Raw genomic sequence first — 26,437 nt, 5'->3', positions numbered from 1 at the left:
TAAATTAATGCTATTTATAATCATGTTTCTGAATGAAATTTCTCTATTATAATTGGCAGTGTCACAAATAATTCTCACCACTCTTTTACTTTGTGCAATTTGGACTTCTAACATTTTTACTCCCATATCTTGCACATTCAAGAAAGTTGTGAGTGGAATAAAACTGCCAAATATGAGACACTTAACTAAGACATTTTTATTCTGGCTTTCTAGTATCTTCCAAGAATTGTATTCCTTTCTGCTGTTCTACTGTTGCAAATTCCCTCAATTTCATTTTCATTTCACTGCAAGAATATCCCTATATTCTAAATCATGTCATGTTTACAGAGAGCTTCTGTTCACTGCTCCAGATCTCTTGCACCTCTTTCAGCAAGGCAGCTCAAAACTACACACAAGTAGGACATAGGAAAACTCTACTTGTTTCAAAATTAAATTCTTCCACTGTTTACCTTACCTCATCCTACAAGGAAAGCATATATTCCACGATCATTCAGAAGCAGAAATGGTCCAACTCTATCAGCCACTGTACTGAGAATTAAAAATAATTGGTTGCCCACAATTTAAAATTCAGACTAATCAGACAAGGTAGTTACAGTATGGAAGCAAAAATGGCATGATGACTTATAAACATTTTTTCACAAAAGGTTAGTGGACTGAAGTTGAAATAAAGAAGCTTTAAGAATTGCAGAGTAAGAAAAATGCACAGGTAATCACTCAGTACAAAGAAAGTACACAGAGCATGAAAACTAGTCATACACCAAGACACCAGCAAGATCTTTTATCAGCTGATCCAATTACTGGGTGGCTCATAACAATTTCTCTGTTCCCTAAGTAAAAATGAAATGGAAAAAAGGAGAAGCCAGATAAGGATCCTGCATTGCATTAACAGGACTAGTTCTTTAAACTTCTGCTTGGGTATAAATTAATGTATGGCTACACAATCTCAGGAACAAGATTCCTCGATCCTAATATTGGAGTATAATTCTAAAAACATGTACTTCTCTGACTCATTGTTCATCTAACTGTTTCCATTCAGGCTTGTTATGAAATCCTTCTCTATGCACCACCCAGCTCTGGTAATGGCCTTCCCTACATACTTGCTCTTCACTGCTTATTAACAACTGGCCTTTCTGAATCCAGAGCTACTCTCACCCTTGACAAAGTATGAAAGTGTAATGTTTCAGAAATTACACACTGACACATAGTGCTGTTTTTCCTTTCAGGTCCACAGAAATGCCAACAAGGTAAGTTCCCTTATTAAGTATTAAGTTTTAATGACCCCGTGATATTTTTCTTTGAAAAACATGCCTAAACACAGATGGGGATTTTGATGTCTGTTAGCAAAAATCGCAGCAGTTATTGTCCTGCTCTAGGCAGAGGTAAGGACTGAGTAAAATGTGCTTTACACTGGTAACATCTGGGCAAATCCAAGCTGTCAAATCAATCATGGGTCTACTGTGGCATGTGAAGAAAAAAAGGCAAAACCTTTGAGGCATTCAGAGTACAGTGTTGCACTAGATCTCTCTGCTGTTTGCCAAAAGGCTTTTCATGGCAATTAAATTTCCTGGAAACAAAGCCTCCTCCTGAATGCTGAAAGGGCTCAAATTCATGTTCTCAACACAATACAAGACATAATACAGAATAGTAGGACAATCTTTTTTTTCCCAAAATTCCAAGGTCAGACAAAAATGTTGTGTCTAATTTTATATTTAATTTACCAATAACAGAGGATGCTGGATACATGGATACAAAATAATTAGCAGAGCAGAACAGTATGAATATTTACACTCATACACATTCTTATTTGAAAGTGGACAAGTTTTCCAACAGTGGTGATACCAGAATCCTGTTTTGAATGTATCCCTTAAATTACTTGGCCCTTGATACTTCAGACATTGCTGGAGAGGTCAATTTCCATCAACAGCTCTGACTCATACACTGCCTCTCAAGCTAGAGAATCAAACTGACATTTCCAAGTATTTAACAGATTTTGTCTCTATGATCACCCGGTCAGATCCCAATGCCTCACATACTTGTATATTCACTCCTATCATGTTTCAATAAACCTGTCAAGCTTGCACCTGTTCAAAGATTGGTGGAACAAGTCTACTGATAATCTCAATAATCAACAAGTGGCAGCTGTGCCTGTAGCTGATTCTAACATTTCTATCATAATGAGGGACACAGAGAAATTTCATTAGCTGTTCATATTTAGCCTGTATTTCTTTAAGAAGATTCATGAGGCTATAAAGACCCGAGTTATGCACTCTCAGGACAGATTGCCATCTGATACTATAAGTTATGAGAACAATGGACTGCTTCTGAATATGTCCCTCTTCTTTTCTTTCTTTTGCCTTTTTTGATTAAAACCAGTCAGCAAATAACTGTTGCTGACTTCTTCTGGGAAAGCTTTCTTTAGGGAACAGACAGTCAATGTCAAACACCAGTTAAGGAAAATAGGAGTCACCCTTGGCACTTCTTGAACCTTCATGTTGAAAGAGCAATGCCAGACATTTTCCTAAAGCTTTACATTAGATGAAATTGAAGCATTTTGCAAAATAAATCAGTATTTTAAGGGTTCAGAATGTATTCAGCTGTTTTTAAGAATATACCAGTTCTGATTTTATTAAAACAATAGCCTCTAATCACACCTGCTTATAAAAAGGAAGGAAGGAAGGAAGGAAGGAAGGAAGGAAGGAAGGAAGGAAGGAAGGAAGGAAGGAAGGAAGGAAGGAAATTCTCCTCATATCTTTGAGAAAAAACAATTCACCTTCATCTTCAGAGAATGTCTCTCCCATCTTAAAATGACTACCTTTTAAAAAGTAACATAAAGCCATAACTCGTAGACTTACCCCCCCAAAAAAGACACTTTGAAACTGAACTTTCTCGTTTACTGGAATTTTTTATACAGTTTATATATTCTTCCTGAGGCCTCGTCTTCTAAAAAAGAAAAAAAAAAGTCATTTACTTTGTCATCTTTTCAAGATCAGGTTTTACCTCCACATCCAATTCATTAACCAACAAAGCAGAAATTATTTTCTCCTAAGTAAATGAGCAATTACTAACTTTCTTTCCATAACTTTTTTTTTCACCAAAACCTTTAATGTTAGGTTGCATACTAATCTGCTGCAGCAATTCCAGCCTAAAAGTGATCCAGTCAGCTGCCCACAGCTCTTAAGGCAAGCAGTGGGGAATGAGATGAGAGGGCCACTCTGGTTACCACATGAGCACAATAGCATCTTCGTGGTCCCATTCAGAAACTGATGTCACAACATCTTCTGGGGCACACAGGGGATCTCCACCACTTGCACACAAAGCCTGGGACTGTGCCACCAGGGCTCTGCAGAGATTTCTTCCCTGTTCCTGCCGTGGTAGCCAGAGAAGTCCTGGTCTGGCAAGAGCTCTGAAGAGCCTGCATGTCCCAAGTCAGAAGAGACAAAAGCAAATGGGAGTCCTTGGAAGTTACTCTCAAAATACTCTTCATCACACAAGGTGCTGGACATCATCTCTTCAGAGGCTTTACTGCCCCTGTTAGCTGGCCTTGTTATGGTGTTTTTTGCTCTCATCCATACCAACTGCTGACTACAATTTTTTCTTTACTCTTCCTTACAGGCATTTTATCATATTCCCACTATAATTTTTACTTTGATTTGCTCCTGCACATTCAAGGAGATTTTTTTTCCTCCCTTTTTTCTAATAAATTACTGATAAACTTAATTTATGAAGTCTAGGAAATTCCAGAAGATCATCTTTGAAGTGAACTTTAGGCTTATTCTTCTCAACTTTTCCTCCATTTTTCACTCTCTGTTCACCTTTAAAATCTGAGGTAGAAGTACAGTGTGTATAATCTCTTCCAAGCTTGCTCAACAGCCTGAAAATCTTTCAAAAATTCTTTACACTTTAAATCTGCTATATAACTTTGATACCCTTTGGAAATGGGCTTTTAGGGGGTTGGGTTTTTCATCCAGGCATCATATTATTCCTCAAAATTAGTAATACAATCTCATCACTAATTTCCCTGTCTTTACTCAGATAACTGCATGCCACTAAACAAATCATGTATTTCAGAATCCTTACTGCTTTTCCTCGTTTTACTTGTCAATACTTCCTGAATTTTGTTCACTTACTAGAAATTTCTGGCAATTTCCTGATGCACAGTGTTGCTCTACTGTTTTTCATCTACTCCCATTCTTGGTTTTCAGTTTCTTTTCCCTCCACATCTCTTGTAAATATTGTTGGGTGGTTTTCAATAAGAAGCATGTTGTAATGGACCTGCAAATTAGATGGATCTTTATGTTAACAACAGATAACTATGATATTGTGGGAAAGAGCTCATGAGAGAAGGAAGGACAGCTACAAAAAATCATCACTGGCTGCTAAAACAGAAGAAAACTAAAACTGGATAAACCAATTCTTCATTTTCAGACAATTGAGTAACAATCCCACTGTTGTTTTCTCTGATTTTGATGCAGTCTTTAACTTCCTGGAATGTCTTTCTGCACTGGACAATTTTCCTGCACTTCATAAGAAATCCAAAAAGAATACTCATTATTTTTCATTGATTTTCTTGGAGAAGTATCGAATTAAGTAACAATCCCACTGTTGTTTTCTCTGATTTTGATGCAGTCTTTAACTTCCTGGAATGTCTTTCTGCACTGGACAATTTTCCTGCACTTCATAAGAAATCCAAAAAGAATATTCATTATTTTTCATTGATTTTCTTGTTGGAAAAGTACCAACAGTCTCTCATGGGTCAATATCTGGATGTGTTTATAGAAAATGAAGTGCACAATGTCGTTTATTTCTAAACAAAGCAATGTACTGGTCTTGTTTCAGATAAAGATGTACATCTGAATTTGGCAACAATCCTATTGTTTTCAAGCCAAGACTTCCATTATGTTTTCAGGTCAAGACCTCCATACCCATTCCCTGTTTGTCTCAAATTTGGGACTAAACACTTTTCTTTATTTAGGAAGCTGTTGTATTTCCAAAGAGCCCATCTTGTTTACTTACAGCAAAAAGGAGCTGACAACTCCAGAAGGCTTTTCTTGTCATCCCTCCTGGTCATACTGACTTTTCAGGAATCCAGGAAGATCACAGCACAGATAAGCTAAGAACAGTCTCCACTGCACACAAACCCCATGATGGCACAAACAGCCAGCAAAATACCATGAAGAAATTTCCAAGTAAATGTTCTCTTCCAGGGTAGATCTATAATTTTATTACTTAGAACCCTTATTTGATTTGTAAACTGATAGTATACCACAGGATGAACTCTCTCCCTGGCTGAGAGAGTTAATCCTGTGGTATACTATCAGTTTACAAATATCAACCTGGTAATGCTAACTTGATGTGTACATCAATTTGTGCCACGTATAGTGGCAGAACTCACTGTTCTCAATGTTTGTATCCTCATTAACAAAGAAGATGCAACATTCTGAGAAATTTCCACAATTTAGAGGGCTTGTATCAGGAACTGAAAAATTAATTTCACATTTATTCAATTCAAAAGATTAATTATTCTTGCATCACTAGTTCATTCTTCTTGCTCTTGCATTCCTTGGAAAAAATGCTTTCTGCTGTCCCCCAGACCTTCCATGGTACAGTAAGGTTTTTTAGAACTTAACAAACATTTTTTAAGTTACTTTTGACAAAACAGCCCAATATAGAACAAAAAAAAAATCATATTTGATTTGCTAGCATAGCTTACGGACAAGCTGAAATCCCTGACTCAAAGATCAAGACCAGTAACTGTTAAAAGCCATTCCTGAAAATTTAAGGGCAAATTTCTCCATCAGCAATTCCCAGTAAAAGGTTCTAATTCTAGTGAACAGAAAAGCACTGAAGAAACATGTGTGGAGACAACTTGGTCACTAATCTTAGAACAGAATCCATAAAATTGTCCAAAACTGTATGCCAGGGACATATTTCAATGACAGATTTTATGCTGTATTAATTATGGATTGCATAAATAAATCTAAATTTTATTTTTTTTTTGCTTGTGATGCCCCAAAAATTAAAAACAAAAATAAATTATTTCTCAGTTGGTAAGTAGCTAAATATAAGATTTATGTTTGTTGGTGTTGTGTAATACTGCTGGCCTAATTCCAGACACTAAACTCTTCAGCTGTTCCCCAACAGGTGTAAAGTGGTTTCACTAACTTTGTACCTCTGAAAAAACGGGTTAGAACTGTTCAGAGACCCTGAAAACCTTGAGAATTACCATTCTGAAGGACTGAGAGTCATGACCCCACCTTGACTCTCCCCACCAAAATGATGCTCTAATGGACAAAAATGATGCTCTAATGGACAGTTATCAGTGTCTGTCAGTCTGCAGAACTACGATCCTCCCATGCTATAAACACGTGTAAACTTTCAGCATCGGCACTGAATGACAAGTTCCACGACTGAATATTAAAATGCCCAAATTTCTTCAACATCTCCCACCACTGAACTAGTCAAGCAATTATATTCCTGGGACTTTTCCACCAGCGTTCCCTTGAGAGATTTCTTCCCTGTGCCTGCCTTGGCAACCAGAGAAGTCCTGGTCCGGCAAGCACTCTGCAGAGTCTGTCATTATACCACAGATTTTTTAAACTTGAACGTTAAATTAAAAGGCTGCCTTTGAACTTGTTCTTTCACCAACAAACCCCGCCAGATCTTTAGCTTTAATGCAGCACGCTCTGAGGCCAAGCGGGCCGCACGCAGAGGCCGCGGCACCGCTGAGGGCTCTCCTGGGGATGCTGAACACCTGCCTGCCCATGGGAAGCAGGGAATTCATTTCTTATCTCGCTTTCCCTATTAAACTGTATTTATCTCAACATGTGAATTCTCTGGCTTTTACCCCGATTCTCTCCCCAGTCCTGCTGGTGGAGGACTGAGTGAGCAGCTGTGTGGGGCTTGGCTGCTGCCTGGGGTGAAACCACCACAATTTCCAACAGAAAGCTCTAAGAGATGGATATCACACATCAGACCTATGTGGCATGTGGATGCAGAATAGAAAAGCTGCAGCAGCACAGCACTGGAAACACATAAAATAAAATTGATTTTATACATTTTATTATGAAAATCAATGTGCTGGAACACCACGTACAACGGAAGGGTGAGCCATATTTTACTTGTGCTTAGCACGTGGAACAGACAGCATGACTAAGTTTTAAAATACTCACAATTTTTCAGTTATTTTGGGGGAGGGGTTTTGCAGTATGTGTTGGTTCACACTGTGCTTTTCTTACCGTAGACCAAAAATGTCCTCTGGCTGCCATTTTTCACTACATATGGTGAAAATATACAGGATAAATAAAACCAGTGCACCATAAAAGCCCACCATTACTTCATCAGGCAACCTCAATGCTGTTCTTCGACTCTTGGAGATCTTGACATCGGATAAGGAACTAAAGGGCAGGCAACAAGAAAGAAACAACCCGAAATGACAGAAAACTGACCCTTGGAAACCAGTTTAAGGGTTCGCTGTTTTAAGCTAGTTAGCATTATTTGCGAGGACAGAAATAATTTATCTTAAATAAGCAGACCTGGAGTTAAATTCTACATCTTAACGCACAAAGCATTTATTTATCAAGGGGACCACGGGGACGACTTTTGGACCTCAGCACGCGATGTGCCCGAGGAGCGCGGAGTGGAAGCCTGGCCTGGCAGGAGCAGTAACAGCCGGGCCAGCGGGGCTCCGCAGCGTGTCCCAATGGATCTGTGAAATGACGAGGAAATAACACCAGCGTTCGGCAGCAGGGCGCTCACCCCGCTCACCCCACACACCCCGCGCTGAGCGCAGCCATGGCCGCCCAGGCAGAGAACGCTCAGCCCCACGCACGGCCCGCAGCGTGCCGGCCGCCGGCAGGCACGGCAGCACCGCAGGGAAGGGAAGGCGGGTGATGCCGGGGAGAAGGCGGGTGATGCCGGGGGGAACCCGCGGCAGCGGGGCCTCTCGGCCCTGGCCGAACGGGAAATGCCGCCGCCAGGACGCGGCGGGCCCGGCCCCGCGGCGGCGCTGACGGACGTGGCGAGCCCGCCCCTGCACGGCCCGGCCCCCTGTCCCCATCCCCGGGGAATGGACGGATGGGTGCAAGGCTAGGTAGGTGGATAGGTAGGTGAGTGGGTGGGTGGGTGTCCTTCCTCAGCGGGGAGGGGAGCGGCCCCGGCCGGGCCGGGCTGGCGGCGGGGCCGGGCCGGGCTGATGTCCCCGCTGCAGGCTGGGTGCTCGGCCGTGGCGTTTGGGCCTCCGGCCCCAGGGGTACCTCGGGGAGAGGTGCGGAGGCCCCTGGTCCCCTTTCTGCAGGACACAGGCTGTGTCACACGGGGGGCAGCGGCGCTTCCCGCACTGACGCCTTGCTATAGCCCCTGCCATTCCCCAGCGCCCGCGGGGGACTCCGCTTGCCTGGCTTTAGTCGCGGATTCTTTGGAAGAGGTCATAATGATGCGAGTCTCTTCTCGGTTGTGCCGAGCAATAGGACAAGAGGCCTCGGGCAGAACCTGATGCCCAGGAAGTTTCACCTGAATATGAGAAAGAGCTTCTTTGCTGTGCAGTGACAGGACTGGAACAGATTGTCCAGAGAGACTGTGGAGTCTCCCTCAGTGGAGATACTCAGGAGCTGTCTGGACACAATCCTGTGCCGTGTGTTCTGGGATGACCCTGCTTGAGCAAGGACATTGGACCACATCACCCTAACACCAAGGTTGTGGGTTTGATCCCCTTTATGGGCCATTCACTTAAGTGTTGTACTCAGTGTCCTTGTGGTTCCCTTCCAACACAGAAGATTCTGCGATTCTGTGACCCACTGTGGTCCTTTCCAGCTTCACCCATGCTGTGATTCTCTGATGTCCATGATGAGCCACTATCAAAAGTGGCTGTTTTTGCAGAGCTCTTCTTTTTATTGATGAACATTATTCTTGCATAGTAATAATTCAAATAAGAAACATTTACATCAACCCAGGCAAACATTTTTTTCACATTCTGGCTGGCACTTTTGTGGGTCCTACATTCCGAGACCCTATTAATGCAGATTACCGTGTTATCTAAAATACTTCAGGGTTATGCTTCAGGAACCAAACTGTTTCTTGGCACTCCAGAATCACTGAAACATGAAAGTCCTTCACCAGCAGATAAAGCAGTAGATTATTATGTTTTAACAGTCATGCATATTTTACGTATTTCTCTTTAGCATGCTTTTAATAGAAAGAAAATTAGTCCTGTGTTGTGGGTTTTTTATTTCATGAGTAGAATGGCATTGCACGTGGAGGTGTCTCATACTTTGTAAGCAAATAGTTGTGCAGTGAGTCTTTCCAAAGGATCCAAGTATAATTATTTTTACAGGTGCTTGGTAGTTTTTTCTGAGCAGATTAAGCATTCTTTCTGTGGACTGTTTCAGTGAGCACTACCCACACTGATCTGTCACCTTTTGTTCCTCTCTGTACTGCCACAGCTGTTTTTGTCTGGTACATTTAACTTGATTGGGGATTGATCTGTCTGAAAAGGTCCTCTCTAAATAGAAGGGTGTCTTTCCATCTGCATGAGCTCTCTGGTGAAGTTCATGTTAAAATGTGAATAGTTAGAGGAACACAGAGCAGGGATTTTGGAAGGGGGAAGAAACAGCTGGCTGGTCTCAGTGGTGGCACAAGCAGCTCTCCTGTCAAATGTGAAACTCAGCCTTAGTTCTCGAGGTTGTGTGTGACATACACATACCCCCTGCCCCTTTGCTTTTTCTCATTTCCCTGAAACTTAGTGGTTTCCTAACTAATGAATGCATACTTACAGATGTGCCTAATTACCTTTCTGTTCTGCTCAGTTCTGTCCTTGCTTTACTTGAGCTGGAAGAATACATATTTTACATATATATATATATATATATGTGAATGTGTGTTATGGGAAACATGACATTTGGATTGAAACAATGATATTTTACCTAAAGTATTTCTATGTGGTAGAAGTGTAGAATTATGGCTTTTTTTGTCGAGATAGGAAATGTGTTCCAAGGTGTAATTGAGGTGCTGGTGCAGCACCTGTGCACTGCTGCAGCACTCACTCCCCTGTTTATTCACAGGCCTTGTGTAACCTGAGCAGCTGCAGTAATTGCTGGTGTGCTTGCACACTGTGGCACAACAGCAGTCACTTGTGGCTTGAGAGAAGGCATGTTGAAATGGCTGTTCATTTTTGTTGCTTCTTTTTTCTCCTTAGGTAATTCTAGAAGCTATGGATATACTCTTCAGAATAAGAGGAGGCTTGGATCTTGCATTTCAGCTTGCAACTACTGATGGTGTGTCTATAAGACTAATAGATTTCTTAATACTAACTTTTAATACTTAATATTAACTTTTATTAAGAAACTATTTATAATATTTTTTTGCATTTTACCAGGTGTTAAGTGCTTTTTCACAAACCTGTAAAGATTATCCTTTATAAATTTTCTAACACTCTTTTTCCATCCTATGTTTTTTGTTTTAATTTGAAATAAACTTTACATTGACATTTTTAGCTAATTTCATTTGCATATACTTCTTACTTATGGATATGTTACTGGGATTACTTTTTACCTTGAAGATGAAGTTAATTCTGAAATTCTAAGCAAACAGAATAACTTTAAGGCAATGAATTTTATTATAATTGGACTGTATTAATAATACAATTTTGAGACAGACTGTGTTCCAATCTTTCCAGAGAAATAGAGAATGGGAACAAGTACTCTACTGAATTTAGACAGGATTAGCTATTGCAATTCCATGTGATAGCAAGGGACTGGTCCATAAAGCACTGAGGGGCTCCTGTAGTCCCCATTGTTACAGTAAAGTGACATTCTCCTCAGAAGGCCTGCTCAGGGCTCTCAGGAGCCATTGAGCTGTCACAGGGCAGGATGAGGCTGTTTTTAGCTCAACTCTCAGTCATTCTGCATTTTAAAAGGATGTGTCTCTAGCAGAAACACTGAATTCCATCTAGTGAACCTTGATAAAGAACTTGGGCTTATTTGAGTTCATTATGTGGAGCAGAAGTGTTGAATAGATTGACCTGATCCAAAGCAGCATTTTGTGAGTTGCAGCCTCGGAGAAGGGTTATTTATTTGACTTTGTCTGTGGTGTAGTGAATTGTAACCACAGTGAAGCAGAGTGGTGGTTGAATGTCCAAGCGCATGGTACTCACACCTGTTAGTGGGTAAATAAGGCACACTGTTCCTTTTGAAGGGCAGTGAGCTTTTTCTTTTGGAGCAATTTTTCTTTGACTTTTCTAATAATTTCTGTATTTCTAGTAACTTAAATTTGGTCACATTTAGATAACTTTTGTACTAGATTTCTAGTACAAAAGTTATCTAATTGTGACCAAATTTAAGTTACTGCATCAGAGAGATACAGCATAGTCTTTGATGGCTTCTTAGTACTGTATTCAAAGTAATGTTTTTTAACCCTCACAGTAAGGAAAAAAACGTGGCTAATGTGCCATTTACTCTTTCATATCCAACAGTGTCATATCCATTATTGGTTCAGGTTGTAAGGTTGGGTAAAACACCTTACAAGCTCTGAAAGACAATTTTGTACCAGTAATATAGTTTCAGTTTCAACTATATACCAGTAATAAAGTTTCAAGCAAACCAGACTGTGGCACACAGGTTTATGCTGGCCAAAATTTGGTCCTCAGCTGCAATGTAGGCCTGCTTTTCCAAAGATTAGTCTGGGTTTGGTTAGTATTTCTGAACAATGATATGAGGTCAGAAACACTTGAGTGACTCAGATTGAATATTTTCAGGATTTTTTTCAAAAGCCTAAATATACATAGAAGTTTGTCTGTACATAGAAGTTTGTTTGCAGCCCTAGGCTTGGCTAAGACTTAGATGTGGTAAGTGATGGCAGAGTAGAATATTCTTCTGTAAGTTTGACAGCATCTGAGAAAAACAGTACACTTTTGTTCAGGGAAGTGAGTGTGAATGTTTGAGACAGACCTGCTAAGTGAAATCTTACCTCAGTTTTGTTTACCCAGTCATTTTTCTGATCATAACAGCACTTTCATTTTTATTCCAAGTCAAAAAAAAAATTGTTGTAAATGGGTGCCCTGCAGCTATTAAAAAATGGTGAGGGAATTTTCTAGGCTAATTGTATCCTTACTGTGTTTCAGAGGCATCAACAAAAAAGGCATTAGGATATGTTTTCAGTGATCTTGAAAACAAACTGTCTTCAGAGGTTCTTGTATTCAGAATTTGCAACAGTTCAGTCTATGTGTGGCCTAACAATGGTATGACCACAGTTCCAGAGCTGACTGATGAGTCTGCATGTAAGGAGATCAAACGATTTATACAGTAAGTATATTTTAAAAATGGGGGGGATGGTTAACAGATCAATTTCATCTTATAGAAATTTCTCTTTCTGTTGATAATTCAGATTTGATCAAGATGATGAGACCAAACGAAAGCTTGGCAAAAAAAAGGATAAAAAGTTACAGGATACGGTATGTTTCTAATATATAAGAAAAATTATTATTTAAACATTTTTAGACTTGCCCTCTCTAGGCTTTTCTGTACACAAATAGGCATTGACATGACTTTAAAGAATGCTTTTAAAATCATTGAGACTCAACATGAATGCAGAGATCCACCTATGGTAGATCAGCACATGGAAGTTTGTCTTCAACGTTACTGGCTTTTTTCTAACCCAAGTATTTCATTACTGAGTTTGATACCAAATACCTGCAATCTTACTTTTGCCTTCTTGGTTCATGTACTTATTGGTTCTCACTTTTGCCTTCTTGTAGTTGGAGATGTAACATTGGTGTTTTTATTCTCTGCAGCAGCAGATAATCAATGTAGACCTGATGTTGGAAATGACATCTTCATTAGCTGCTTTGGCTCCAGTCATTGAAAGGGAAAAGAAGGAACACCACTACATAAATATGACATTACCAGTTGATGTTGTTGTATCTGTTTCTCCAGAAGAGCCATGGGGAAAGTAAGTGTTATCCTGAACTTGAAATTTTTCAGCTTCATTTCTGCTTTTTCTTGAAATAATGAAGTAAAACTATATCATTCATCAGTTTAATGAAAAGTACATAGTATTTTTGTGATGTAATTTTAACTGTGTAAATAATAAAAGCTCATGTAGACAGCTGTTAACTTCAGTAATCTTGAGACATGATCCTTTTGCTGTCTATAAAAAATTCAGTTTATCAATGTCTGAAAAATTTGATAACTCCTAACCATTGCTTAGCAAAGAATTGAGAAAGTCAGGAAAGTGTTCTAGAAATTTTTGTATGTGAGGTGTATAAAAGTGAGAGTTGGGGTGTATTTGATGAGTCTTTGTAATTTCAGTCCTACATTTGGGGTTACAGATGGAAGACATTTGAGTCTGCCTGTGTATTTTTTCCTTGCATTTTTCCATAGGATTTGACTCTGAATGACACTAAGTGGAGTGGATAAAATGCAAAAAAGAAAACATCTAGTCAAATATTTAATTTTTATTTTGGCAAATGCTCATACTGATTGTGTTTCTGATAGGAGAGCAGGGTAGCCACATTTGGGAGGACTGAATCACTAGGGACTCATTTCTGTGTGCAGACAAGCTTTGAAAAAGGCATAGTTGGGCTCTGCCTTTTCCTGTGGGAGCAGAAGCATTGAAGTAGTGCAGTCATCTGGCCAGGTCAGACATGCATTTAGGTATTGTATAACTCACAGCTGTGAGAAAAAATTATTCACAATCACTGCTCTACTTTTGAAATATTCTCCCTTGTATTTTGCAGGGTACAAAATCTCCTAGTGAAAGCAATTCATGGGCAATTAACTGACATGGAAAAATGTATCATGAAATATGTGAAAGGAACATCAATTGTGGTACCAGAACAATTTCATTTCATGTTACCAGGAAAAAATCACCTCGTAACAGTCTCATATCCTACGGGTATTTCAGATGATCAGCTGGAAAGTTACAGAAAGGTAAAGCCAACAAACAGTAACAGAACTGGATCTTTTATTTTTAATTACTGTAATTGTAGCAGTGGTAGGGCTTTTCATTTAATCAATGTAGAATAAATACTAGCAGATACTGCTGTACTTTAGATTCATTTTTATTATAGCCAAAGCAGTATACTGAATGTGGAAACTTGATTCATTATGTTATTTTATAGAATGTGCCAGATCTCATTTTTGTGAGGGAACAACAGAAACTTTAGAAGCACATAAAATTTGGTTGATAAATATTTTCTCTAAATTATACTTCCAGTAAGGTATCCTTTGGTTTTCTCCCTTTTTTTGTTCTTCTGTGGTAGAACATCAGTTTACTTTTGGTGTGTTACTACATTCAGGTTTTTACATATGTCCTGAAAGGCTTATTGGGTTTTGGGTTGGTTTTTTTTTTTTGTTTCTTTCTTGGGGTTTTGTGGTGTTGTGGGGTTTTTGTCTGATTGGAGGGGCTGCTTTTTGTAGCTCACAGTTGGCCAAACTTAGCTAGTTTTTGGCTTGTTTTTGCCTTTGGATTGGCATCTGAAAAAAAGAATATGGATGAAGTGGAAGAATGTTGAGATGTGCCAGTCCTTTCAGATTGATACTGATACCAGTCTACATCACACAATTGTATTGTACTGAGAGCAGGGAAAAAGAATATTCTGCAGCTTGGAGGTATAGGAACTGGGGACTTTTTCTGTGGGAAGCATTACTGGGTATATAAAACCCAATCTAGCCTTGTGTTTGCAGAGGCCTCAGGCACTGGTGGCACTGCCTGTGTTTTCTGCTCTCTCTGCTGTTCACTCTAACCCACTGATGGGAGGTGTTACTGCAGCTCCTGTAGCTGGGTTCAGTGCTGGGTCATCTGCCTAAAATGTATTACCTGTGTTACACACATTATCCTAGAGGATCTCATCATGCTTCACTCTTAAGCTCTGTGAAATAAGACAATATATCTCTTTAAATGTGGCTGCTGTGTGGCAAATACAGCTGAAGAGATTTTAAAATAGACTGTGTCTGCTTGAACCATAAGCCCAATATCTTTACTTTGTGTCAGTATGTGTTATTTGTATGCTCTAATATCAGTTAAGATTATAATTCGGTGTGTGTATCTACATTACTGTGTAGATAAAACTGTAATCCTTTTCTATGAGGGTGTATTTTATCATGATTTCATAACAAACCTGTTACTCGTGCTATTTTCAGTGGGGCCCCAGCAGCAGGTGTTATGTAACAGGACTGCATAAAGTAGTGGGCCCTTTAGATGGGAGGTGAGCCTGCATGAGCTTCCCTGCAAGGTGAGGTCTAGTAGTAAACATACCTGCTGAGTGTTTAATTAAGCCTATTTTAATAATTTGCTCAACTGTGCTGTTGAAATTATAACTTTATTGCTGCTTACAATGTGGTCTTTCTTTTAATCCAAAATTTGAATTGTGTTTCTTATTTTTTATTTGAACTTGCATGTAGGAATTGCATGGGTTATACAATCTGCCTTGTGACAGACCATATTTCAAGAGAGCAAATGCTTATCATTTTCCAGATGAACCATATAAAGATGGATATCTCAGAAATCCACATTTACATCTTAGTTCACCTGGCATGGAGTCTGGTATGGTAAGTTTAAATTGAAACATTTTGCAGAAAGTACCTTTTTATTTTAATTGAGATTTTTTTATTGAAAGAAGTAATTTAGATAGTTAGTGATGTGCAGATGAGAAAGTAAAATAATTGGCTTGACCTATTATGAAAAAGGGCTTCTCTGCACAACGTGGCATTGCTTTAATTTGTTGTATTTGTCCCAAAGAAATTGGATTTTCTTGGGAAAATAATGTCCATGATTTTAGCATGTATCCTAAAAAGTTTTTCAGAACCAGGACAAGAAACTAAAACTATGAACAGAGTTTAGGGGACAAAATGAGGTGCAGTTAATCACGTTTGAATAATGGCCCTTTGAATCTTCTGAAGATCTGCAGTCCCCATCTGTAAACTTTACAGTGCAAGTGCCAGGTGCTATGACTTCTTTAAAACTGGTGCAAGTGTGATCAGATGCCTGTGTCCTCCCTCCTGTGCAGGTTTATTTAGTACAAGGTGTATACAGTTACCACCACTACATGCAGGACCGCGTGGACGACAGCGGCTGGGGCTGTGCCTATCGCTCCTTGCAGACAATCTGCTCTTGGTTCAAGCACCAAGGCTACGTGGATAGACCTATACCAACACACAAGGAAATTCAACAGGTACAGGACATTTAAGGAGATTGTTTTATGCATATTTGTCTATAAAGGTTTATGTAGATTATTTTTAAATATCAAATTCGTACATTTTAGACAATATTTTTTGTCCCTTAAATTGGACTGGTGGTTCTGAATTGTTTATATTGGGTGACTTTGTCTGTACAAATAAGATACATGAAAATAATCTTTTAAATGTTTCCTTGCATTAATGTTCTATTAGAAGCTGTGATATGACATTTTCAGTGTTTTTGTCAAATGAAAAGAACAAAGAACCCAATGTGTCATGCTAAAATCAGTTTTAAAACTGGCTGGCATACTCAGTGACAGCTGGATTAGTTCCCAGATGCTACACAGGAATTTACTGACAACTTTTGCAACTTTGCCTTTGACAGTAGTGCACTTTTTCCTGATTTTTGAACTCTCCTTCACTTCTTTTCTGTTTCGAATTTAAATGCATACCTGAATTGTTCGTTTTTGTTAACAGCACTGAATTAAAACTGTAGGCTTGTAGCTAATACCCATAATTGGGTATGCCTGTCAAGGAATACTGCAGTTACCTTCTGTCTTCTAAATATAATTCTTCATGTTACAGTTATTCACTGATGATTTTTAGTGAAGTTTAATTCATTCAATGAAAAAAACATTTATTATATGTAGCAGGGATGTGAACACTAAAGGTAAAACCACATTTCCTGAACATTTCTCTATCCACACTTGAATGCTATTGAAATCTGTGCACTCCTGTAGCATATTTGGGCATCTAAAAAAGGGCAGTAGCCCTCAGAAGACCTTTGGGCTTTGTGTCCTGAGCAGAAAAGGTCTCTCTCAAGTGCTGAATGTAACATATAAGGCTCAGAATGAAGAACAGTTTAAAAAAAACCTTTATCTTTGACAGGGATCAGTAGCCTCTTCCTCAGAGCACTATTTTATAGATCCTTTCCTGAGTGCTTTGAATAGAAATCCAAACCTTTCAGTCTGTGAAGTGGCTTCTGCAGTGTACAAATGATGCACTCCATTATTAAAGAGCTCAGTGGTCCCCCTTCCAGCCTGAAGGCTGCCTGTGGGCCTGGGATTGTGGTCTGCTCATGGACACAGTTCTGCATTACTGCTCAAAGGGACATTTCCAAAAAACTACAGTGAATGAATTCAACATTCATTGGTCTGCTTTTAAACAGCTTGGTTCAAAACTCATGCCCATTTATATAAAGTAATTTTGTTGACACAAAATGGTGGAATTCCCTACTATATGGTGTTGATATTTGGGTTTCTTCCTCATGATGATGTTGCAAAGGCACTGGTTGATGCTGGAGACAAGCCCGCAGGATTTGTTGGGTCACGGCAATGGATTGGTTCGATTGAGGTGCAGCTTGTTTTGAATCAGCTTTTTGGAATAACGTCCAAAATATTATTTGTCAGGTAAGAGTCACTACTTGTTTAATAGCTTGGTAATTGCTAGAAAGACTGAATGCCTTAAAATGTAAATCATGATCACAGTACATGGGAGAAGAGGCATAATTATAATTAACCTTCTATTCCTACCTTTAATTGTGCTTACCGATGAAGGTAGTGTTAAATTTCTTGGGAGCTTGGGGTTCCAGTTTCTATTTGCTATAAATTGCTTAATAATATGCAAACTGTCCAGTTCTATAAAGCTATGGTCAAATGCTTCCACAAGAAATGTGGTTCCCATTGGGTTTGCTTAATCTATAAATTGCTTCATGGTATGCAAACTGATATGGAATTCAGCCTATTCCTTTGCACCACAATTTTTGATTCAGGCACACAGTCTGATGTTCAGAGAGAACTGAATGTGCACTGACAAATAGATTATTACTGCAGCCACAAACCTAACTTGTGAGTTTAGGATTGAGGCAAATTGTTGAGAAGTCTGGAAAATAATGTTCCCTTTTTTGCATTTGTATGACAAATAAAGCAAGGAGTTTGTTTCCATTCTGACAGTCTGATGCTGTCATACACAATGAAGGATCCTACAAAGATATTTGGGACAAAAAGAATAGTCTTTAGCATTTATCAGAAGAAAAACTACCATACTTTTTATCATTTAGGAAGCACTAAGCAGACTAATAAAACCCTGAACATTTAATAAGTACAGTCATGAAATTAAGAACATACACTAACAATATGTATTAAAAAAAAAAAAAACCAAAATAATTTTCCTGTGTTGTATTTATTTAGAGTAAATTCACACTGTAGATATTCTAAAAGAGCATGGTAATGGGGATCCTTAATGGTAGGAAAATAGTTCAGGTCTTCAATATTTTAATCTTTTTTTGCTCCAGAGCTTGTACTTGCAGCTGATCCACCTATTATTTATAGCAGCTGTGACAGGCCCTGCCAGTAGGAAGATTTTTATTCCTGCATATGAGAATATAGAATGCACTCCTTTCTGAAGTGGGTAGAATTGCTCATAGTGCTGCTACAAGGGGGCACCAGTTTTTCTCAGTGTTATAAAAAACCAACATCACTACCCTGCCAGGAAGAAGAAATAATCATGCAGCTTTTTCAGCTGGTCACTGGCAGTGGAGAGCACATTTGTCTTGGGCTTATTTCTAGCTAGCATCTCGAATTCTTTATGGAAATAAGACTTCACAGCTGCACCAGCAGCACGGTACTGGATCCATTATAATAAATGCACCATTCCCCAGTTTTGTATTCTGTCTGCATTTAATCCATTCCTACTTGGGAAGTAGGGACACAGACTCTCACTGGGTTTTAAAAAGATTAGCCACTATATAAAGAACTATAAAGACAATATATTAAATAAATATTAAAAATGTCTGTATTAATTTCCATGCTTAGCAAATAGACCTTGTGTTAGAAAATGTTTTTCAGATTTTCTGAGGAAATTTACAGAGGAATAATCCAAGTGACTTTCTAATCAGTTATCTATGCAGTGAATGAGTATAATGGACAATTACTGAAGTAAACCTAGTGAGAATGACAGATCTCTTATTGTTTTTCTTACCTAGCCAGGGTTCTGAACTAGCATTGCAGGGAAGAGAACTTGCTAATCATTTCAAGACTGAGGGAACTCCAATTATGATTGGTAAGTACTTGAGTGTTGAAGAATGCTAATGAAAGTGCATGGCCTCCCTGTGCTGAATTTCATTTCAATTAGAACCCATTTAATTTACTGTACAAAAGTTAATCAAAACTGTAGATGAATTAAAAATTACAGTTTTCCCAAGGTAGCCTCAAAAATAATGGAGTTTAGTCTGGTTGGTATCTCTTTATTTAGTATTTCTTTCAAGCTCAGTATTGAACATGGTAAAAAATGTCTGTCTAAATGATGTTTTTATAAATTTTTATTAAGTCAGAACTTGAGCTGACTTCCATTCTCTACAGGAGCAGAAGTTCATAGAGTTCTCCAAAACTTCCCCTCAGAGAAGAGTACTGTTAATCTGGCTTGGAAGAGAAGGGTATTACCCAAATTTGTTTTAAGACCAGTTTTAATAATCTTAAATATTGGTATGGTAAGAAGTGTCATTTGTAAAAATGACAACATTAATTGTTTTTTCCATGCTGTGTTTTAGGAAATTAGTAGTATAGATATTATTATTTTCAACTTTAATAACATTAATTAAAGCAATTTTTCAGTCTGTATTTGTCATTCTATAATGCAGTGTGACTTCCTCATAACAGAGGTGCCAGAAGTCCAGACTTTGGTATGGTGGTGGTTTAGATTAGATATTAGGAAGAAATGTTCCATGTGAGGGTGGTGAGACACCAGAACAGCTGTGCAGAGAAGCTGTGGATGCCCCAAGACAGGGGCATGGCCCAAGGCTCAAGGCCAGGATTTATGGAGCTTTGAGCACCTGGTCTAGTGGGAGGTGACCTGCCCGTGGCAGGGGGCTTGGAACTAGGTGATACTTAAAGTCCTTTACAACCCAAACCATGCTATGGTTCTGTTAAATATTCTTGGCCTTTCAGCAGCCTTTTTATCTGAATGTCAAGAATGTAGAATCCTATATTGAAAAATCTTTTTGTACCCTTCCCTGTAATGCTCTCTTGCAGGTTGCTTTAATTTTTGTTGTCATTGGAGGGCTGGAGTTGGGCTTTTTGAGGGTGGGGTTTGGGTATTGTTTTTGCTTGTATTCTTCCAGGGATTTTGCAATCCCTGTGCGCTGTGTGGAGTTATTACTACAATATTGCGGGGAAGTAAAGTATTGCATGTTATCTGAAAGAAACATGCCAGAGTTGACCTGTGCTCATGTCATCAAAATATCCCCTTTTCTTGTTTTTAGGCTGAGGAAAGGGAAATCAGAATTTACTATTTTCTGCCCCTAATATTCATTGATGTAACATAGTAGAAAACAACAGATAAACTTCATCCAGGAATTCCAATTTCGCTTCTAATTTTAGTCTTTTTACAACCATGAAATTTTGCAGATTCCTTTCCTACAGTTGGGTTTCTTTTAAAAAAAAGTGTAAAAGAGATGTTTGAAATATTCTTGACTTCATCTGGTGGAAGTGCTGAGAATTTAACCTGCCTTGCTGACTTAGAAGAAATTTGGAAAATACATTAGTTACTACAACTAACCTTTCTTAGCTGTAGTAAAGATACATTGTTTAATAATGTCAAGAATCTTATGAAAGAAACACTTTCAGCATCATCTTGGTACAAGCTAATCTGTTAATAGAAGGTGTTGATGTACTTTTATTTAGCCCTTGCACATTAAATCAATCCAAATGAAAAAAAATACAGCAATCTGTGTTTTTCCTATTTTAGGTGGAGGTGTTTTGGCTCACACGATATTAGGAGTGGCTTGGAATGAGACTACAGGGCACATTAAATACTTGATTCTAGACCCACATTACACTGGAGGAGAAGATCTGCATGTTATTTTGGAAAAGGTGAGGCTTAATGCACATATATACTCACACATTTCTGTATATACATGTATTTTGGCATTAAACAAATCATGTCCAGCCAAATACAATGTGGCATTCTATGGCTTCTCCATTCCATATGGAAGAAGCACTGAGCCCAGTTAAGCTGCAAACTACAATATGCTAAGTATTGTCACTTTCTGAAACTTAGTATCTTTGGAGATGTATCAGATCAGAAACTACGTCAACATATTATCCTACAAAGCCATGTTCTTTATTTTGTATGAATTTACCCATCTCCCCTTTTACCCAGGAGTATATACAATAAATGTGTTTTGTATTTTGAATAAAACAGAAAGTTCTGTTCAGGTAAGTACTGAATTGTTTTGAAAATGTGGAAAAACTACAAAGTGTTCAGGAGTATGTAATGTCATTTGCACATTTAAAGCCACTAAAAGGGATGACACAGCACATTACAAACCAGTAAATATAGTGTCAGAAATGTAAACTCTTAAAGAAGCTGAATCATCCTGTAAATGCAAGGTAATCAATGTCTTTTCTGTTTTTCATATTAAGTTGCAAATAGTAACTTTTATTTCTTATCTTTGATACCATTGTGTAGGCCCAACAAAAAACCCCAAACAAACAAAAACCCACAAAAAAACCCAACAAACAAACAAAAAAAGGAGCTGTTTAAGAAACATTTTAGTGGTCTGTAATGATCAAAGCTTGAAATGAACACAGAAAGAAACAATTTCCAAAGAATGAGTAGGACCAAAGGCTGTTACAGCTACTAGCTGTTAGAATGGTTCAGTGGTCCAGGAGGATAAAATATATGCAGAACCCACTTTCCTCATCAAAAGTCTCTAGGGAGGACCTAAGGGGAACTTAGAGAGAATGATGGCATTTAAGAGTAACATTAGCCTCTCAAGGAGCAGCAGAAGGTAGTGGGGAGGTGGGGATGGGGAGGAGAAGATACTTTCTAAGAATTAAACTGGGAAGGGAGGGAGAAGGAGAGAGTCTTTTTGTAATGTGTTTTCAGGCATGTAGAGAACTTTCTGAAAATTGTCATTGCATTCTATAGACATTTGAAAATAATTCCTACAGATTAGATTAGTATGATTAGTAAAATAAGAATAGACTCAATAGTGAAAAACATAATTGGAAGTAGATTTAAAAGCTGTCTTGCTTTTCCTTGGACAGGGCTGGTGTGGATGGAAGGGCCCGGAGTTTTGGAACAAGGACGCCTATTATAATCTGTGCCTACCTCAACGACCAAAGGCTATTTAACTTCACTCTCATGCTGAATGCGCTGAGACAACAGTAGCTGATCTAGATAAAACTGTCCTGTTATTTATCAAAAGAATGCTTTAAGTCAATCAAAACCCAGGTGAAATAGATATGTTGGTTGAATGACTTAAATGAAGAAAATATTTTTTTTAAATGAAACCTCTAGAAATAAGTTACCTGCTTTGAACTGTATTCCTTACAAATGCATTTATTAGGCAACAAATACTCTGTACTTTTCCATAGCACAACTTTAGGTTTATATAGTATTTCCTCTTCTGCTAGAATCTCTATAGATTAAATGCCAAATCCGTTTGTTTTGTGGAATTCTTTCATGACAAAAGGATAAACTGTCCTCTGCCTTTCAAGTTCCACTTAGCCAACTGTCTTGTCCATTATGAATCTGTTCAAAGGCCTTGTTTGTTGCTGGTGTTCTTGATGACACATTTTAGGAGTGGGAAAAGAAGTGGAAAAGTGGCCATATTTACTAGATTTTATTAATTTTGCTGTCATATTTACACAGAAAAATCAAGAGAATTAATTTTTCTATGCTTATTTATTTAGCTGAATGAGAACAAGTATTCCAGGGGAGAACAAAAATACTCACAAAATTCTTCTGTAAGAAGTAACAATAAACAAGCTTTCCTCCTTCTCAGAAGGAGACAATGTCCCAGCACACACATCTGACTGCTCAGTGTATCATCCAGTCATGGTTCTTGAGACTTCAGATTCCCCTTATTTCATGTTGGGATTACAAGATGTTTCTTCTGGCAGTTAGGAGACAAGATCTGTCATAGAAACAAAATAAGTCTGTAGCTACTTCATCAGTACATCAGCAAGAGTACCTATGATTTTTATTTTTTCTGTGTTGAAGTAGCCTCTTAAGTGGCATTCCACATGTACTGTCCGTTTCCAAGAAGACTCTAACCTTAAGTACCTATGCAAGTTCATCCTTACTAGGAGGCTTCTAAATCTGACTGCTCTGTGTCTAACACACATTTGTTTTACTTAGATGCTAAAAACATTTAAAAAAAATATCCTGAATTGCATTAAACTAACACTGTTACACACCATCTGATCTTCTCCTCTTCCTGTTTATGGATCTGCTGGTTTCACTTCCTTGTTTCTGTGCAGTTGGATCCTCTCTCTGCAAGCCATGTCTGTCACTTAGTGAGTTTCCAGACTGTCCTCTCAGTTTCATTGTCTGAGTGTGCTGAATTGTCCTGAGGAACTTGGCACATTCCAGAAAGCCATAATCCAGTGCAAGGTCTGCTGCTGTCTGCCCACTGTTGTTGCACAAGCTGAAATACAGAATTAACAATAACCAATTCAACTGGAATAATGAGCAAGTGTTGATTAAGTGGTGATTTAGGGAGGTGTATAAAAATAAGTACTGAGAATCAATACCAAGAAGGTTTGTCAAGGGTAGCATACAGCTCATAGAGGGGGAGGGTATTAAATACAAAAAGGAATAATTATTTTAAATAAATTTGTCATCAGACTACTACTGGCTTTAGCATATCAGAAAGACAAGAAGAGGGTGAGATAATGATCAGGAGTTTCTCAGCAGTTATCACAGAGGTACATAGCTACACAACAGTGTGTTAGCATGTGGTCAGTGCTCCTTTGGTGTTTATGTCAGTTTTTAATACTCCTATGCTATATTTGCAGCCTTAGCACGTGTGTTCTGAGCAAGTTAAATGTACTCTGTAAAATGCACATCCTTTGATGCTCTTACTGAAGTTACTAAACGTTGCTCAACTTACTCAATTTTAGCATCACCAGCAACAAGGAGAGCAAGACATTCCAAACTCCCAGCTTTTGCTGCTTTATGTATTGGGGCTTCTCCAAGGCAATCCTAAAAACAAAATTTATATGTAACAGTCATTTGCAAGAAGAGGAGTAGGATAAAGCTGTCTTGTTCTCAAAAATGACTGTTCATGTACACCAGTCTGTTGTGAGCTGAGAGAGAGATTAAAGGAATATAGCAAGTGTAGTAATGGCAACTACCATTAAATGTCTAATGTATTCATCACCACAAAGCAGAAATGCTGTCTCCTGCAGTACTCATTGTTTAACCTTTGCCTTCTAGAAGATGACTTACACAGAATGCCCTCTACACAGACTAACAGCATCTCTTAGCACCGTTCAGGGATTGCTGTGACCAATAGCTTGCTACCAGCTCAGAGGTATAAGGGATTCAACTAAACAACTCAAGTAAGAATCCTTACATTTACTCGAAGTAGGGACAAACTTTGGGAGGAAAAATAAATACTCAAGTTGTCTAAAAGAATTAAGTTGTTTGGACATCTGCATGCACCACTCTTAAGTATGAAAATTAAATTATACATTGCAAGTGGAGCTGCTAATGCAATACAGACAGGATTTCTGGTTCATGCTAGAAGTTACTCTAGAATAAGCAACCCCAGGGATCTCATGCAATACAAGTGAGTATAAAAAAACCCTCTCTTAGTTAAAAAGTGTGTCAATAATATTAAGTGGATTTACTGACATGCCAGATTAGAAGTGGAAGGAATAAAATGTATGTGTTTTTTACCTGTTGGTTCAAATTTGCTCCTGTCTGCAGTTGCCAGAGTAGGAAGAAAGCTTCACCACCGCAAGCAGCCAAGTGAGCTGGAGACTGACCAGAGGCATCTGCAGGTGCATTCACACCGGTTCCTGTCTCAAATAGGTTGCTGAAACTACCAGCCTGAAACAGGATATAAAAAGAAAAAAAGAAATGTTACTGCCAGTGTAAACAAAGGCAGGTCTCAGAATTCTGCATCACAGCAAAAAACATTCCCCTTGCAAACCACTGGACCTTCATGTTCCTTGCAACTGCCTTTTAAATATTTTCTTTTTTGAAGAGCAGTGCAAGAAAGAGGTTTTTGGCTTTTAATCTCTTAACCAGAAATACCGATCGACAGCGCTAGTGCCCCAGCAGTAATAGCAGCAGCTCCAGGCAAACACCACCTCATTCAGTTCCGCAGCTGGGCTCCCTCCCGGCCAGACAGAGCCACAGACAGACCGTCCCGAACCTCACCTCTGCACTGCAGTCCAGCATCAGCATCGCTCCCCGTTCTTTGCTGGGCTCGGGGCTGGGGCCGGGCCCGCAGCGCGGCTCCGTCCGGGAAGATTTGTTTTCCCACACACACTCGGCAGCGCCCTCCGGAGCCCCGGGCAGCCGGGCACCGGCTGCTGCTCCGGCCGGGAGCGGGCGCCGCTGGAAGCGCCGCTGCCGCCGTCAGCCGGAGCCACCGAGCCCGGAGCGCGGCCTGGGGTGCGCGTGGTTGTGCCGCTGCCAGGCGCAGCCGCCACAGTGCTTCTGCCCGCGGACCTTAACGCTGCTTTGGGGAGGCTAGACCACGGCAGACTTGGATCTAGGAAAGAAAATAATAGGGAATTAATTTAGATTTTTTTTCCCCAGAAAAATAAAAAAAAAAGAAAAACCTTAAGTCAGTAAAAAGAAATCTGTTCCATCGTCCTGCCCAAGCTCTGCCACTAGGCCTGGCAGGACGAGCCATGCTGTGAGGCCCAGCTCTCGCCTGCAGCACAGACATCGCAGCAAGTTCGTCAGCAGGCTGAGCAGGATAGAATCGGCAGTGGTGGATCTGGGCACTGCCACCTGCTACATCTCTGCTCAAAACACATTTGCAAAAACAGAACTTTGATTGTCACTTACCTGAGCTTGAAATATCCTAGAGAGGGCGAGTGTCCAAGGTGCAGAGTTCTGTTCCCTTAGCATTATGGTATTTCCTTCTGTGTCAAATACCTACATGTTTGTTATGGAAGTTCCTCATAATCACTACTATCATTTAAAAATAATTGAAAGTCATGTATTTAAAAAACAAATAATAATGTCACTGTTTTAATAAACAGAGATAGGGAAAAATAAGCCTAACAGTGTTCCTTTAGGGCATACATAGTTCTGAAATGAAATCAGAAACACAATGAAATTACCTTCTGCTTCTCCTTTGGGAAAGCTAATATAAATTATTTGAGTGCACTATGAGCATATACAGTACATTTTTTTAAAGGTGCAAAAATCCAGGTAAATAGGCTGTGATCAGTTCAGCAGAATTGTTTCAGTAAGTGACAGTTTTCTCTTCTCTTTTGTATGGACAGAAGCACGCTGGTGTA

General features: G+C 39.1%; 2 protein-coding genes and 1 long non-coding RNA gene across 5 annotated transcripts; 1 reads left to right on the top strand and 2 right to left on the bottom strand.

Annotated features, from left to right (window-relative positions):
* Positions 1-2,852: 2,852 nt before the first annotated feature.
* On the bottom strand, positions 2,853-5,231 carry LOC120498062. The gene is made up of 3 exons (XR_005626629.1): positions 5,014-5,231; positions 4,128-4,272; positions 2,853-2,940 (listed from the first exon to the last, which is right to left on the bottom strand). It is a non-coding gene; the product is annotated as an uncharacterized LOC120498062 (long non-coding RNA).
* A 2,736-nt stretch (positions 5,232-7,967) lies between these two features.
* UFSP2 (UFM1 specific peptidase 2) lies at positions 7,968-22,973 on the top strand. 3 transcript variants are annotated; one of them, XM_039699927.1, is made up of 12 exons: positions 7,968-8,089; positions 10,190-10,268; positions 12,113-12,293; positions 12,376-12,442; positions 12,785-12,939; positions 13,727-13,919; positions 15,393-15,539; positions 15,998-16,162; positions 17,451-17,575; positions 19,150-19,226; positions 20,910-21,034; positions 22,214-22,973. In XM_039699927.1, exons 2-12 carry the CDS (start codon positions 10,205-10,207, stop codon positions 22,298-22,300), a joined length of 1,386 nt encoding a protein of 461 aa, XP_039555861.1. In that variant the 5' UTR covers positions 7,968-8,089; positions 10,190-10,204; the 3' UTR covers positions 22,301-22,973. The 3 variants fall into 3 exon arrangements, with proteins under 3 accessions (XP_039555861.1, XP_039555859.1, XP_039555860.1); XM_039699925.1 differs by having other exon boundaries at positions 12,782-12,939; XM_039699926.1 differs by lacking the exon at positions 7,968-8,089 and adding an exon at positions 9,436-9,555 and having other exon boundaries at positions 12,782-12,939.
* On the bottom strand, positions 22,944-25,423 carry ANKRD37 (ankyrin repeat domain 37). The gene is made up of 5 exons (XM_039699929.1): positions 25,341-25,423; positions 24,855-25,007; positions 24,064-24,155; positions 23,369-23,598; positions 22,944-23,085 (listed from the first exon to the last, which is right to left on the bottom strand). The coding sequence occupies exons 1-5, from the start codon at positions 25,365-25,367 to the stop codon at positions 23,072-23,074; spliced, it is 516 nt and encodes a 171-aa protein (XP_039555863.1). The 5' UTR covers positions 25,368-25,423; the 3' UTR covers positions 22,944-23,071.
* Between the last annotated feature and the right edge of the window lie 1,014 nt (positions 25,424-26,437).

Source organism: Passer montanus, unplaced genomic scaffold (genome assembly GCF_014805655.1).
Source record: "Passer montanus isolate IOZ18808 unplaced genomic scaffold, ASM1480565v1 scaffold14, whole genome shotgun sequence".
NCBI classification, from domain to species: Eukaryota; Metazoa; Chordata; class Aves; order Passeriformes; family Passeridae; genus Passer; species Passer montanus.
Note: the sequence above shows the minus strand (reverse complement) of the source record. Positions and strands in the feature narration are given on the sequence as shown.